The sequence below is a fragment of the Diospyros lotus genome, chromosome 13, assembly GCF_014633365.1.
Source record: "Diospyros lotus cultivar Yz01 chromosome 13, ASM1463336v1, whole genome shotgun sequence".
Lineage (NCBI taxonomy): Eukaryota > Viridiplantae > Streptophyta > Magnoliopsida > Ericales > Ebenaceae > Diospyros > Diospyros lotus.
The window spans coordinates 31,427,635-31,442,009 of NC_068350.1; the positions used below are offsets into that span (position 1 = coordinate 31,427,635).

General features: G+C 36.2%; 1 protein-coding gene across 4 annotated transcripts in view; it reads left to right on the top strand.

Annotated features, from left to right (window-relative positions):
* Positions 1 to 14,375, top strand: part of LOC127787927 (probable LRR receptor-like serine/threonine-protein kinase At1g06840) — an 89,759-nt gene that overhangs the window by 47,625 nt on the left and 27,759 nt on the right. For 3 of the 4 annotated variants that reach the window (XM_052316002.1, XM_052316004.1, XM_052316005.1), the window contains 2 exons: positions 81 to 152; positions 1,399 to 1,473. In XM_052316002.1, coding sequence (XP_052171962.1) covers positions 81 to 152; positions 1,399 to 1,473 — 147 coding nt within the window. The remainder of the gene's footprint in view (positions 1 to 80; positions 153 to 1,398; positions 1,474 to 14,375) is intronic. The other variant, XM_052316003.1, reaches the window with a different exon arrangement.

Sequence of the window (14,375 nt, forward strand, 5' to 3'; positions counted from 1 at the left end):
TCTCTCTCTCTATGTTTTTCAATTCTGTGGTAGAATTTCCTATAGAGATTTACTGTGGGCTTGTTGTGTTTACATTACAGGCTGTTGGATAATAACAACTTAAGCGGAAATCTTCCACCAGAGCTTTCTAACATTCCAAATTTGCGTATACTGTATGTTTCTTTTCTAAGATTCAGGTTTGATAGGATGAAATGTGCTGGAATGTAGTACTTTTGAATTCATGCCTGACCATTCCAGCCATTTATTCCCTTTTCTATGTTTGATACTGCCTCTGTCGGAATGACCATCCCACATTTTGTCAAATGAAAGTTCAATTTCCACAGGAAATGAGATGTTTTCTGTGTGTGTTTGTGTGTGTTTCTAGGGATGGCAGTTTGGGACTGGGCTTCAGGGGAAGCAGTTAGGATGAGAAGTGGAAGGAATGAGATGCTGTGGCAGATTGTCTATGCGAGAGGGATTGTGGTGGGGCTGTCAGAAATGGGCATTTGAGTTGGGAGAAAGGAGATGGGACTATGGGGTTGCTGGTGGTGCACATGGCTGGGGCAGGATCCTTGATGAGGTTTGGGGAGGACTGGGTTGGCAGGGTAGAGGTTGGATGAAGCTTTATGATGGCTCAGTTTTGGGTCGGGTTTGTCACTTAGGTAAGCACCGCAATAGGTTTTGATGAGTCATCGAGGCCCTGTGTGATGTGTGACTGAGGAATGGTGTGCTTGTGTGCAGTCAGTGGTGGTGGAATATGGGGGGTTCTTAGGGGTGTCCAGGCTGTAACAGTTAGTGAAGAGGAAGAAGAAGAAAGAATAGAAGCACAAGAAAGGCATACGAGAAGGCAAACGACGGCGGGTTTCTCTCCAAAATTATCTCCCTTACATTCCAACATTTAACTGGCTTTGATATAACCACTAGAATTGATTTGTCATTTCATTCCAACATCATTTTTCCATTCCATGTCTGCCTTTAATTCATTCCCATACCATGCGATTATCGTGTACCAAAGTAGCCCAAATATCACTATAACCTTCTTTATTCAATCTTTCTGCTTTGCTCTTTGTTTTTTCATCTTGCACTCATGATTGAAATTTGTTGTGGCAGTACTTTTTCCCCATTTTTATGTTTGAGATTGAAGTTTTTTAGGTTTATTGCATACTCTGTATTTACAATCAGATAGTTCTCTCCTTTATCGACTTAATAGCCTACTTGATTTATCCAATTCTCACTTCCATGTGACATGTTTCATTGTCTGTAAAGGGTGCTAGGAGATCAGCTTGGCTCAAGGATTTTTCAATATCCTTAGACAACTCTTATCATCTAAGTGAATCATCCTTTATCCACAAAGGGAGAAATTACCAGAGCTACAATATCAGAACTAACTTCTCTTAATTTTTATCTTTCCTCTTGCAGTCAACTTGATAACAACAATTTCAATGAGGCTGAGATTCCTGCTTCTTTTGGAAACATGTCCAAACTACTGAAATTGTAAGTAATATCTGTAAAACTCTGCTGAATTTAGTTGCTTTCCCTTTTATTCAGTAAATAGACATGGATTGCTTCCAGTGTGAGCATCTTAAGTCCACATGCACCGAATCCATGTAAGGTGGTTCTTTGCATGATTGAGAAACTGACTTAGGTTTTGCATGAGCGTGTAATATCATATTTATCATTTCCATTGCGTTTTATGCTTTTTGATAAAGTGCATGCGGAACTTAATAGGACCTCCTCATATTCTTCAGTTTTTATAGATTGCAAGAGTGAATGATATAGGGATTGCATAATTCATTATTAAATTGCTTTGTCTGATAGAACATGTGCAATCAACCTGTGGATGGGACATTATTAAAGTTCAGATTTATAGATGCGCCACAGATTAACTTTGAACATGTTATGCAGCATACCTAGCTTTTATGAATTGTTTACTTTTTTATTTTCTGTCTATTTCAGTTATGTTTCAGTTGTGTAAGCCTAGCCTTTCATGTATGCTAATAAACATTGAGACAGTTGTGTGCCTATCATGTAATCTATAAACATGGAGGCAGTTGCTATTGTAATGAATATTTAAAGTAATGAAGAAGGAAAGAAAACTAAGCAGTTTATTTCCTCAAGTACAAAGTTCCTGCACCGTTTACAACAGGTCATAAAGGAAGGAAAACAAGTAAACTTAAGCCTACCCTAAATCCACACTTTCATTTCACAATAAATTGACCCATAACTATATCTCAAACTCAGGGCCCTATCAGCTTGGTATCAGAGGGGAGTTATGGGGGAGTCATGTAGTTTTTAGCAACAATTCTTAGCCTTCATGGTTATGTATCAGGAAAATCGAGCACGACATGGCTTAGTCTTCTCGAATATTTCTGTTGAAGATTGTTGGAGATTTCTTAGGATTTATTCCTAAATATCTCATTTCCTACATATCACCTTTCCTAAATATGTCATTCCCTAAACATGTTAAAGATTGATTTCCTTTCTTGTTTTAGGAAATAGGAAATTTCTTATTTTTTTTCTTTCTTTCCTTTTATTCTTTCTTTCCCTTTGCATGTTGTCTTTCTTTCTTTCTTCGTATATCTTATCTAGTATATATTGTAAACCATATATCAGGTCAATATGGAACAATCATTTATTTCTTCATGGTATCTGACCCATTTACGATAGTCTACTATTTTCTTGTCAACCTTCATTGTTGTCCTTTGTTCTTCTTGTTGTTTCTTATTGGCCTTCATCGCCATCACCTTGGCTGATTTGGCCTTCATTGCCTATCTCATCCCCTTTAATCTCCTTCATTGTTTTTTGGTTATCTGTGAAAAGATGTCTGAGACTTTTGAGAATGCGACGTCTAATCTAGGAGCTATTCTTGAGTCCCCTTATGTGGAAGCATCTAAAGCTTTGTTATAATGATTGGTTGTTGTTGTTGCTTTTATCTCTTATGCTTTCACTTGTTATTTGTTGTTGTTGTTATGATTAGTTCTTCCTGTAATGAGGCGGTGCCTCTTTCGAATGTAATAAGCTGCCTATTTAAGCAGCTCATATACTCTTTCTCAATTTATTCAGTCTTACATTCATTAATTCAGGTTTTACTTCTCTTGTGTTTCTTCTCTCAAATTTCGTTTCTGTCATTGCTTAAGCCCTAGGGTTTCATTTACATGGTATTAGAGTCATCTGCTCTAACCTAGTGGCCTCGAATCACACACTTAGCTCCTTTTCATCTTCTCCTCCTTGATCTTCCTTCTCCTTATCAATAGCTACTCAGTCGGAATTTTCAGCGGTAGCCAAAGCTTTTAATTACATTCCAATCAAGCTCAATTCCAGAAATTACATTTTCTGGAAAGCAAAAATTCTCGTCACAATTTGAGCTTTTGATCTTGTGTCGTTTCTCAATAAGTCATCTCCTCTGCTAAAGTTTTTACCTAATTTAAAAGGAGAAGAAGCGGCAATCAATCCAGAATATTTGAACTAGATTCTGTCAGACCAGCTTCTACAGGGATGGCTCTTTTCCACCATCAATAAAGAAGTGCTTGTGCAGGTAATTCATTATGAATCATCTGTTGAGGTATGGATTTCTTTAGAAAATTTGTATTCTCGTCAGACAATAGCAAAATCAGTCCAATTGAAACAGTAGTTAAGGTCTATAAAGAAGGATTCACATTTTGTCAATGAATATATACTAAAGATTAAAATGATAGGACATGCTTTGGCAGCCATTGGAGAACCTTTAAATGACAAAGATATATTATTTGCAATCCTCAATGGACTAGATCTGGAGTATGACATGGTTATGAGCCTTATAACAAAGATTATCGGTCAAGAATTCACCTAATTTTTCTATAAATTTTGATTTTGTGTTTACTATGCATGTAAATGTGGTGTCAGTTCCTACTACACATAATAATAGCTTTGGTAATAATAATAGAGGAGGATATTCTCAGAGAGAGAGTAGATTTGTTAATAGAGGAGAGGAAGAGGTCACGGTAAAGCATCTAACAAGAGAGTTTATTGTCAGTTATGTGCAAAACCAAGACATTTTGTGGATCGATGGTATCGTCGATTTGATATAAATTTTTAGCGTATGCCTAATCAAGGATTTGGCAGAGCAGGTAAGGCAAGTTAGTCAGAATGTAGATCTTATATGGCTTCCTTTAGTGATTATAATGGAGCCTACATGAATTATACGAGTTCAATACAAGGATCTCACTATGGTAGTCCTTCTAACCCTTACACACCAGATAACTTTGCTTCTCATCCTTCTATTTTAGATCTAGCTTAGTTTGTTGATTCTGGGGCAACTAATCTCATTACTTCAAACCTAAATATATCTAACTCAAACAAAATATGTTGGTGATTTGTTTAAAAAGGCTGCTATGCAAGATTACAAGCCTTGTGCAACTCTTATGGCTACTAGAAATTCTTTAACTAATGAAGGAAAGTCATTTTCTAATCCATCTTTATATAGAACTCTTATTGGCTCATTGCAGTACTTAACATATACTCACCCTGAAATATCTAAGAAATAATACGAGATAATACAAAGCAAAATAATAAAAATAAATAGAAAGATGATAATGGATAATCTTCAAGGCCCGGCCCAGTCTTATTTTATTTCTTCAACAAAACTAATTAAGTCTTAATTAGGCTCAACCCTTGTATGGTCTAAAACAGTCTCCATGAGCATGTCTTGAAAGGTTTGGAAAGGTGGTAAAAAGCTATGGTTATACTCAGAGCCAAGTGGACCACACAATGTTCTTCAAGCACTTTGGTGATTGTAAGAAGGCTATTTTAATTATCTATGTGGATGATATAATAATGACTAGGGATGACAGTGGAGAGATTGAAGAACTTAAGAGGAAATTAACACATGAGTTTCAAACCAAGGACTTGGGACCCCTAAAGTATTTCCTTGGGATAGAGTTTACAAATCTAAGGAGGGAATCTTTATCAACCAACGTAAGTATGTCCTAAATTTACTCATTGAAACAAGAATACTCGAGTGTAAGATAGTTGAAACTCCCATCGAACCTAATTTGAGGCTATAACTTGTTGAAGCCAAAAATGTAATAGAAATTGAGAAATATCAAAGGCTTGTAAGCAGACTCATCTATCTGTCCCACACTCATCCTGATATAGCATTTGCAGTAAGTGTCGTAAGTAAATCTATGCAATCACCAGGTTCACAATATTTTAAAGTTGTCTACAGAATTCTAACGTACCTAAAGGGAACTCTTGAAAAATGTTTGCTCTTCAAAAAACATGGACATCTTTACATAGAGGCTTATATAGACGCAGATTGGGTAGGCAGTGTTACTGATAGAAGATCTACATCAGGATACTGCATCTTCGTGGGAGGTAATCTGATCACTTGGAGGAGCAAGAAACAAAACGTGGTGACCAAAAGTAGTGTTGAAGCTGAATTTCGTTCAATTGCCTACGGGATTTGTGAGGTTATGTGGATAAAGGGACTTCTAGAGAACTTAAAGGGTCTTCGCTCCTTTATTAGCTAGGGTTTACTGTGATAATAAAGTTGCGATTTTCATTACCCATAATCTAGTACTCCATGACATGACTAAGCATGTAAACGAGGATAAGCATATTATTAAGGAGAAAATTGATAATGGGGTAATTTGTATGCCCTACATTCCAATAACTGATCAAGTCGCCAATGTTCTTATAAAGGGGTTACACAAAAATCAGTTTGAAAATTTAGTGAGCAAGCTTGCCATGGAAGATATCTTCAAGCCAGCTTGAGGGGAAGTGTACAAATATTTTATTGATAGAGTTTATGTTAGGCATATTCTTCTTTCCTTTTTTGTCCTTTATCCTTCTTTTCATGTTGTTCTTTTCCTCTATAAAACCAAAGGAGAATCCATGTATCAATTTAAGATAGAAAATAGAGAAAATAATTTTCTCCATCTCCCTTTGTTAATAGAATCAATAGTAGTTTTTTGACTTTTTCTTTTGATATAAAATTAAAGCTCAAGTTTTACATTGCTTTAATTTGTTTGTAGTAATTCTCCCCTTGGTTCCAACTCTATCATGCTTGGCACCTATGGACTAAACAAATCATGTTCTTCATTATTTTTTACACCAATTTCCTTGGGTTGTTTATCAAAGTGAATTAGGGAGTCAATCATGTTAGGTAGAGGTTCAAGAATTTGCAAAAATTTATTTTCATCTGCCCCTAAAGATGATTTTTGGTAAAAATAGGGTTGATTCTCTATGAAAAACACATCCATGCTTATGTGATTTTTCTTGGTCAAAGGGTTAAAACACTTGTACCCTTTTTTATTTGGAGCGTATCCAACAAAAACACATTTTCCAACCTTTGGATCCAATTTGGATTGAGAGATTTGTGGAATGTAAACAAAGCAAGTGCAACCAAAAACTTTGAAAGGTATCTCAAAGTACAACTGGCACATGGGGAAATCCTTTTTAGAGAATTCAAAGGTGTTTCAAAGTTTAAGACACGAGTTGGTAGTCTATTGATTAGAAAGGAAGTAGTTAAAACAACACCTCCTTAGAGCTACTTTGGGACATTCATAGAAAATATAATAGCCCTAGCGACCTCAAGTAAATGTCTATATTTTCTTTCAACTATGCCATTTTGTTGGGGGAGTGTCACAACATGTTAATTGATGTAAAATACTTTTTTCTTTGTAAAATACCTTTTTCTTTCAAAAATTCTCGTAAACATTCATTAAAATACTCTGTTCCATTATTAGATCAAAGAATACAAATTTTTGTGTTAAATTGGGCTTTGCTCATGCAAAGAAAATCTTTGAAAAGTCTTCCCATGTTGGATTTCCTGTTAAGCCCAACATAGTCTAGTATGATCATTAATAAAAGTTACAAACCATCTTTTACCAGATAAAGTGGCAACCTTTGAGAGTCCCCAAACATCACTATGAATCAAATAAAATGGTTCTAAAGGGCTATAAGGTTTTGAAACAAATTTAACACTATGGTCTTTAGACAAATGACAACTTTCACATTGGAACATAGAATAATCCTCTCCTTTAAACAATTTAGGAAACAAATTTCTTAAATAAGGAAAACTATGATGTCCTAGCATATAATGCCATTACATTAAGTGATTAGAAACATAAATTGAACTAGTACCAATCAATCCTTGAGCATTTTATTACTGAAGAAATCCTTATCAAAATAGTATCTCTCTAGCACTACCAATTGTCTTCCCCGAGTTTTGGTCTTGAAATGTGCAATAAGAATCATAGAAGGTAATACGGTAGTTAGAAACTTTTGAGAGTTTATTGACAGACAAAAGATTACAAGTGAGTTTAGGAGCATGAAGTACTGATTTAAGATCAATACTTCCAGAAGTTTTAATGAGACCTTTACCTGCAATATGTGAAAAAGTACCATCTGCTATTCTTATTTTTTCACTACTAGAACAAGGAATATATGAATCGAATAGATTGGAAAAACTTGTCATATGATCAGATGCCCCATAATCAATGATCCATGGAGCTGATTTTAAAGAACTAAATAAGGCTAAAGGATTTCTACCTAAATGGGCCAATGAATAATTAGGTCTACCAAGTGACGGATTAGACTTTAGCAATTTCAAGGCTTGATCGAACTGCTCTTTGTTGAAGGTACCGGATTTGGCTTCATTGGTAGTAGGATGTGGCTATTTTTGTTTCAGCTTCCAATTTCATGGTTTTCCATGGATTAACTAGCAAGGTTCTTAAGTGTGGCGTAGTTTGTCGTAGTGGTCACACCGAACACGGGATTTTTCATCCGCCTTTCGCTAATCAGGAATATTTCGTCTACCAGCATTAGCTTTAGTAGCAACCGGTGTAGACTTCTTGTTTAGACCACCTGTGCCACTACTCTTCTTATCGAGCATGACTAATCTCTAGCTTTCCTTGCATCGAACCTCTAAAAAAGCTTCATTAATTAAAGGGAGAGGATCCCTTCCAATGATCTTACCTCAAATCTCATCAAATTCAACATTGAGGCTAGCAAGGAATTTGAATACTTAATTAGCCTCAATAGTTTTATGGTTATGTTTGTAGTCATCAGGATTCTTCCATTCATAATTATTGAAGAGGTCTGGGTCTTGCCAGATACACTTCAGAGAGTTAAAATATTTGGTGACAGTGTCACTCCCTTGTCGAATTTCACCAAGCTTCAGAGTGAGTTTGTATATTTGGGATTGATTACCTAGATCGGAGTACATTGCATTGACTTTGTCCCAAAGCTCTTTAGATGTAGCAAAGCACATGTAGTTTGGGCTAATATCTTCCTCCATGGAGTTCACAAGCCAGGTCATCACCATTGAATTTTTGACATCCCAGATTTCTTGTGTTGGATTTGCACTATCTAGAGCCTTCATAGCACCCGTCAAATAACCAATTTTTCCTCTTCCTTGGATGTACATACAAACTGATTGGGACCAGCGGAAAAAATTGGCACCATTGAGTCGAATGGTGGTAATCTACACAGGATGGGATTCAGAATTAGAGTGGACTCAAGGAATTCAGAATTTGACTAGATTGGCTTGTGACTGAGTTGCTAGTGTGGATGTGCAAGAAACGTCTGACATGGTGGTGGTAGGGACTGATGATTTGTTGAATAGCGTGTTGGTTGGACTTGGCACGTGCACACTTTACCCGATAGTAGCGGGTTTGAGGTCGACGACGATTACAAGAGTGATTGGAGGGTTGATGGCTGGCATGGCAGTCATTGCCTAGTGTTTGACAAGAGTGACAAATTCTTCCCTGCTTTGATACCATGCAAGTTGAGAATGGAGATTGGGAGAAGAATGATTTCTATTCCACACACACAGGGGAATACATGACTCATCTCTTCTTATAGAGGAAGGATACAACAAATTAGGAAACTTATTTACAAAATATTCCTATTCTAAAATAGGAAACAAATCAACACCAATCAAGGGATTGATAGATTCAGACCAATCAATCCCCACTAATCAAGGGATCAACTTCTTTCCGTTTCCACATATGACGCCTCACTCCCACCTACAGATGCCACGAGTGGATAATCGACTGGATTGCTCACACATCAAACAATTAATGAAGAGATGGGCTATGTTTCAACAAGAAACACCCTAGGTAGGCACTAGGCTTCACCCTTCCTTTTGCTCAACTCAAGGATTCGGAAATAAAATACTCGAGAAAACCTAGTGGAAAGAATCTAAAATCCTAAGTGAGCATTATCCTTCTTTAGCTCGAACTCAATACGAGCCAAGGATGACTTGCCCAGAACCCCACAAAAACGATGTTAGCATCTCACTTATTTATTTGAGACTTACGACCACCCCTTGAAAGCTCGAAATTACCTTCATTAAAAATTACTTTTGGCCTTGATCTTAGCTTCACAAATAGCCCAAAGCCTTGATTCTTAGAGGAATTATTATAGCCTGGTCCACTTCGTTAACCCATTTTCTTTCCCCAACAATTCATAGAAAATTTCGAGTTAAATCTCCTCTTTGAAAAATTTTTCAAATTTTTCCTTAGCCAAATATTCCAAAATAACCCATCGATTTTCCCAATTTCAAGGAAAAAACTCGTATATTTTAATTTTTCAAAAATTCGGTATTTTCTCCAAAAATGCCCGAAAAATCCCTTTATTTCGAAAATTCCTCCAAGGCCCAAAATTATTCCAAAAATGGCCCAATAAACTCAAATTTTCAAAATTTTAAAAAAATTTGGCCCCACCCACTTGCTGTGCGCCTGGCTACCTCTTGTTGCCTTCATTTTTTTTTCTTTTGGGCTTTTTAGCCCAAATTTTTCAAAAATTAAATACAATAAATATACATCATAAATTTCCCTTTTTCCAAAAAAAAGGCTTTCACAACCCTCTTGATGCATACACAAATCCATCTTAATGCTTCCAAAGCTCCAAGCTTGCAAAATCTCATTTCTCTTGGCACATGAGAGACCTACAAGGTGAGGTAAAAACCTCATGAGCTATAAAGCTCGATAAGGGTGCAATGCAAAGTAAATGTAAACATAAATAATCATGAAATGCAATATGCATGCAAGGTATGGATAGTCTTCCTTGCCCTCACAGCCTTCCAAGGTTGAGGCAATAACCTACCCTTTCCCAATATCCTAGTTCTCCTTATGGCCAAAGGTCCATTAGTGCACACAAAATGTATATATGCTTGCAACCACATGAAAACTTATATGAAACACTTACAAGACATGCAAGGCCACCCTCCCATAGGGCCATCTCGTACCTTAATCTTTTAAAAGCTTCCAAGCTTTTGCTTCAAAGAAAGATCCTTACCAAAATCCTTCTCCCCACCTAATGAGAAATTCTTAAAAATGTTACACTCCTTAGACTCAAAAGGCTAAAAGGTGAAGAGAAGCATGAAGACTTACCTTGCTTCCTTTCTTCCTCTCTTTCCTTTTCTTCTTTCCTTTTCTTTCTCCTTCTCCTTTCTCTCCTTCATATTGGAAGACTTCTTTCAATTTCTCTCTTCCATTTTCCTTTTTATATCTCTCAAATCCAAGATCCAATCCTAGCCATTGGATTTACTTTTTGAGATTAAATCTCATCCACACAAACAAACACAATCCACTCCATTATGTGGCATTTAATCTCCACCATTGGATTCTTTTGTCTTTTCCAAGACTCAATCTCCACCCTAAAAAGAAACACAATCCATGTGCTTACAGAAGATTAAATCTCATCCATAGATTTATTTGGAGATTAAATCTCCACCATCCACCTCATTCTTCCTTTGGATTACTAAACCCATTTGGCAATCCATGCTCATTTGAAGACTCAAATCTCTACTCTTGGATCTTTTATAATTTCAAGACTTAATCTCCACCCTTGGATCAAGTCTCACTTTCCTATAAAATATCCAATTTCTCAATTAATTAATTCTTGACTAATTTAAAGAATAGCCTTTGAAAGACCATTTTCAACATTTTCTAATTTAAATAATCTCCACTTTTCAAGAGACTAATTTCCATTTTCAATTGGATTTTATTTATTCCAACACAATCATGCCTCTCATAAATACAAGAGTTTGTCAAGTGTCACTTTTAGACACTAATCTTGGCTTCCAATCCTCCATCTTAGCCATCCATTATTCCTCATTAATTCTCCATTTTAGGGAAGAACAAATTACCATCAAGCCACCCCAAGACTTGATTTCTCCAAAAATTAATAACTGACATTATTCGATAAAAATCAATTCTGTCTTTGTGCCCACACAAGACCTCTATTCCTACTGAAAACGCTTCAATGTTGTCCCATTTGCAAAATCGGACCACACTTAGGGTCCCGTTGACTTCTCAGATGTCCCTTGCGAACATTCAACTTTGTCAACAATTCTAGCTTGCATAGAAAAGATTCCTGATCTGATTACTTTCAGCATCATTAGCCTCTCCTCAAGACGCTTGCCAATTCCATGCCCTATTTCCTAGAGATCCAAGTCCCACGGCATTCCCTGCCATCGATTTGGTAATTTATTACATATTTTCTCGAAACCAACTTTCGAACTCCCTAGACTGTTAGGATTACAAAGATCTTATCATATGCGCAGCGGAAATTAAATTTAGTTTTCAGGTATCCCGTTTTTCAGAAATTATGGTTTAATAAAATTGGAAACAAAACGAAATGTTACCTCTTTGATGAAATCCGATTTCACCGTTAGATTTCTCGCCATTTAATCCTCCAAGTGTAGGATGTCAAGTCGGTCCACCCGAAATCACTTCTATCCAAGAATTTCAAAGAGAATGACAAGTAAAGAAATTTTTCACAAAAATTTCTAACTTACCTTTTTGGATTCATGAACACTTCTTCAAAACTCTCTCAACCTTCAAGTGATTCAAGAAGACATCAAGTGAAGAAAATGAAGAGATGGAGAGCTTATATATATACATTAAATGGGTTAGGCTTCCCAAGCCCATTCCATTTAATGCAATTGGACCAAGCCCAAATCATTTAAGTTAACTTGAATCCAATAGTGCTAGCAAAATGCCCAACCCAATTAATGATTAAACAATTATATTCATAATATAATTATTTAATTATTCTTATTTATCCTATAAATAAATGCACTATTATTAGTAAATATAAAATTACTAATTTATCTATTTTCTCTTTGAAAGTGATTTCTTTTTGGGTGGGACTTTCTGGGTTCACAAATAAATTGGCAACAAGAATAATCAACAGTTAATTCTTGTAAATCACGAGTGACATCTAGCAATATGTCATGATTACCCAATTTATTGTGAAACGGGTATTGTGAACCTTTTACTAAGTTACCATGCAATACGGTCCCTCTATCATCCTATATCCCGACAAGATATGAGATCATGGTCAATAGGTCGAATCTCTTAATCTCGTCATATGACCAAATCCAAAATCAATCTTGACTAATTATGACACAACCCGTATGGAACAAATTCCATCGTCATATTACCTCGGCCAAGGATTTATCGTCAAGTGATTACTGGATGCATAGGATATCTTCCTCATAAATCTCGAGGTGATAGATTTCATGTCTGATGCACAGATACCTCATGTATCACTGAATCAGACACATAGATACGTATGATTATTCTTGATTAGAACAACCACATAATATCGCTGATATCCTAATCTACCAATACACAGATATCCATGTCATCTCAGATCTAAGGACTAGTTGCAAAATCGCAGCTAACATTAAATCATTGACCCGTGAGAAATAACCCATGTGATTTAATGTTAACATTCTCGTTCAATGAACTCATTCTTGTAACGAGCACCCACTCATCTTCCTTCTATATCTCATACAGAATGGCATGAGACTCACTAACCTTATCTTTCAGTATCTCATACTGAATAAGAAAGAAGACGATGTGCTAGCCTTTACGAGTTGCTATTATCCAGATTAGGAATTCTACGGCCAGGAACATGTTTATAGTATAACGAACTGTGGATTATTCGTAACTCGTATTCTTAACACTTAAGAATGGTATCCACTCCTTATTATACTAATGGATGTATGTTTTATAATTTAAACCATATTGCAATTTAAATAAAACATAAACTTGCCATTTAAATAATATTTAAAGAATTACAAGATCGAGTCCCTTTGTGTCACTAGAATTGGTCTTTTAAGGCTCATATCTAACAATCTTCCACTAGCACTAAGATCATTCTACGTGGTATCTCATACCCCACCTGTTTAGATGGAAATCTAGTTGCTTCTAGTTCATGGCCTTAGTTAGTGAATCTACTGCATTCTCTGATGTATCTATTCTCTGCACATTAACTTCTCCTCTACCAACGATCTCTCTAATGAGATGGAAGCGTCTTTCAATATGTTTGGACTTTTGGTGAGACCTCGGTTCCTTAGCTTGCACTATGGCTCCATTGTTGTCGCAAAACAAGGGCACAACAGACTCAATAGAAGGAACCACTCCAAGTTCTGTCACAAACTTCTTGACCCAGACTACTTCCTTTGCAGCATTCGATGCTGCAATATACTCAGCTTCCGTAGTAGAATCGACAGTTGTATCCTGTTTGGAACTCTTTCAACTGAATACTCATCCGTTACAAGTAAACACATATCCAGAGATAGACTTTCTATCATCAACATCTGATTGAAAATCAGAATTTGTGTAACTTTCCACATTAAGTTCTCCTTCACCATAAGTGAGGATCAAATCCTTAGTTCTTTTCAAATACTTAAGGATATTCTTAACAGCAATCCAGTGTTACTCTCTTGGATTAGACTGATATCTGCTTGTAACACTTACAGCATAAGCAATATCAGGCCTAGTACATAGCATCGCATACATTAGGCTTCCTATTGCAAAAGCATAAGGAATTCTAGACATGCATTCTCTCTCTTCTTGTCTGGGGCACATATCACGAGAGAGGTGGATTCCATGTCTAAAGGGCAGCAGTCCTCTTTTGGAATCCAACATGTTGAAACTCTTCAACACTTTTTCTATGTACTTTGAGAGAGTCTTATCAATCTCTTGGTTCTATCTCTATAGATCCGTATGCCGAGAATATAGGCTGCTTCTCCCAAATCTTGCATGGAGAACTTACTTGACAACCATACTTTTATTGTTGACAACAATCCTATATCATTCCCAATGAGTAATATATCATTAACATATAAGACCAAAAATGCTATTGCACTCCCACTAACCTTTTTATAGACACATGGTTCATCAATGTTTTTGATGAAATCAAACGATTTGACTTCATCATCAAAACGGATGTTCCAACGTCTGGATGTTTGCTTAAGACCATAAATGGATCTCTTAAGCTTACATACCTTCCCTGCGTTATCTTTAGGTGTGAAGCGTTCAGGTTGCTCCATATACATATCCTGATCTATATAACCATTCAAGAATGCTGTCTTCACATCCATTTGCCAAATCTCA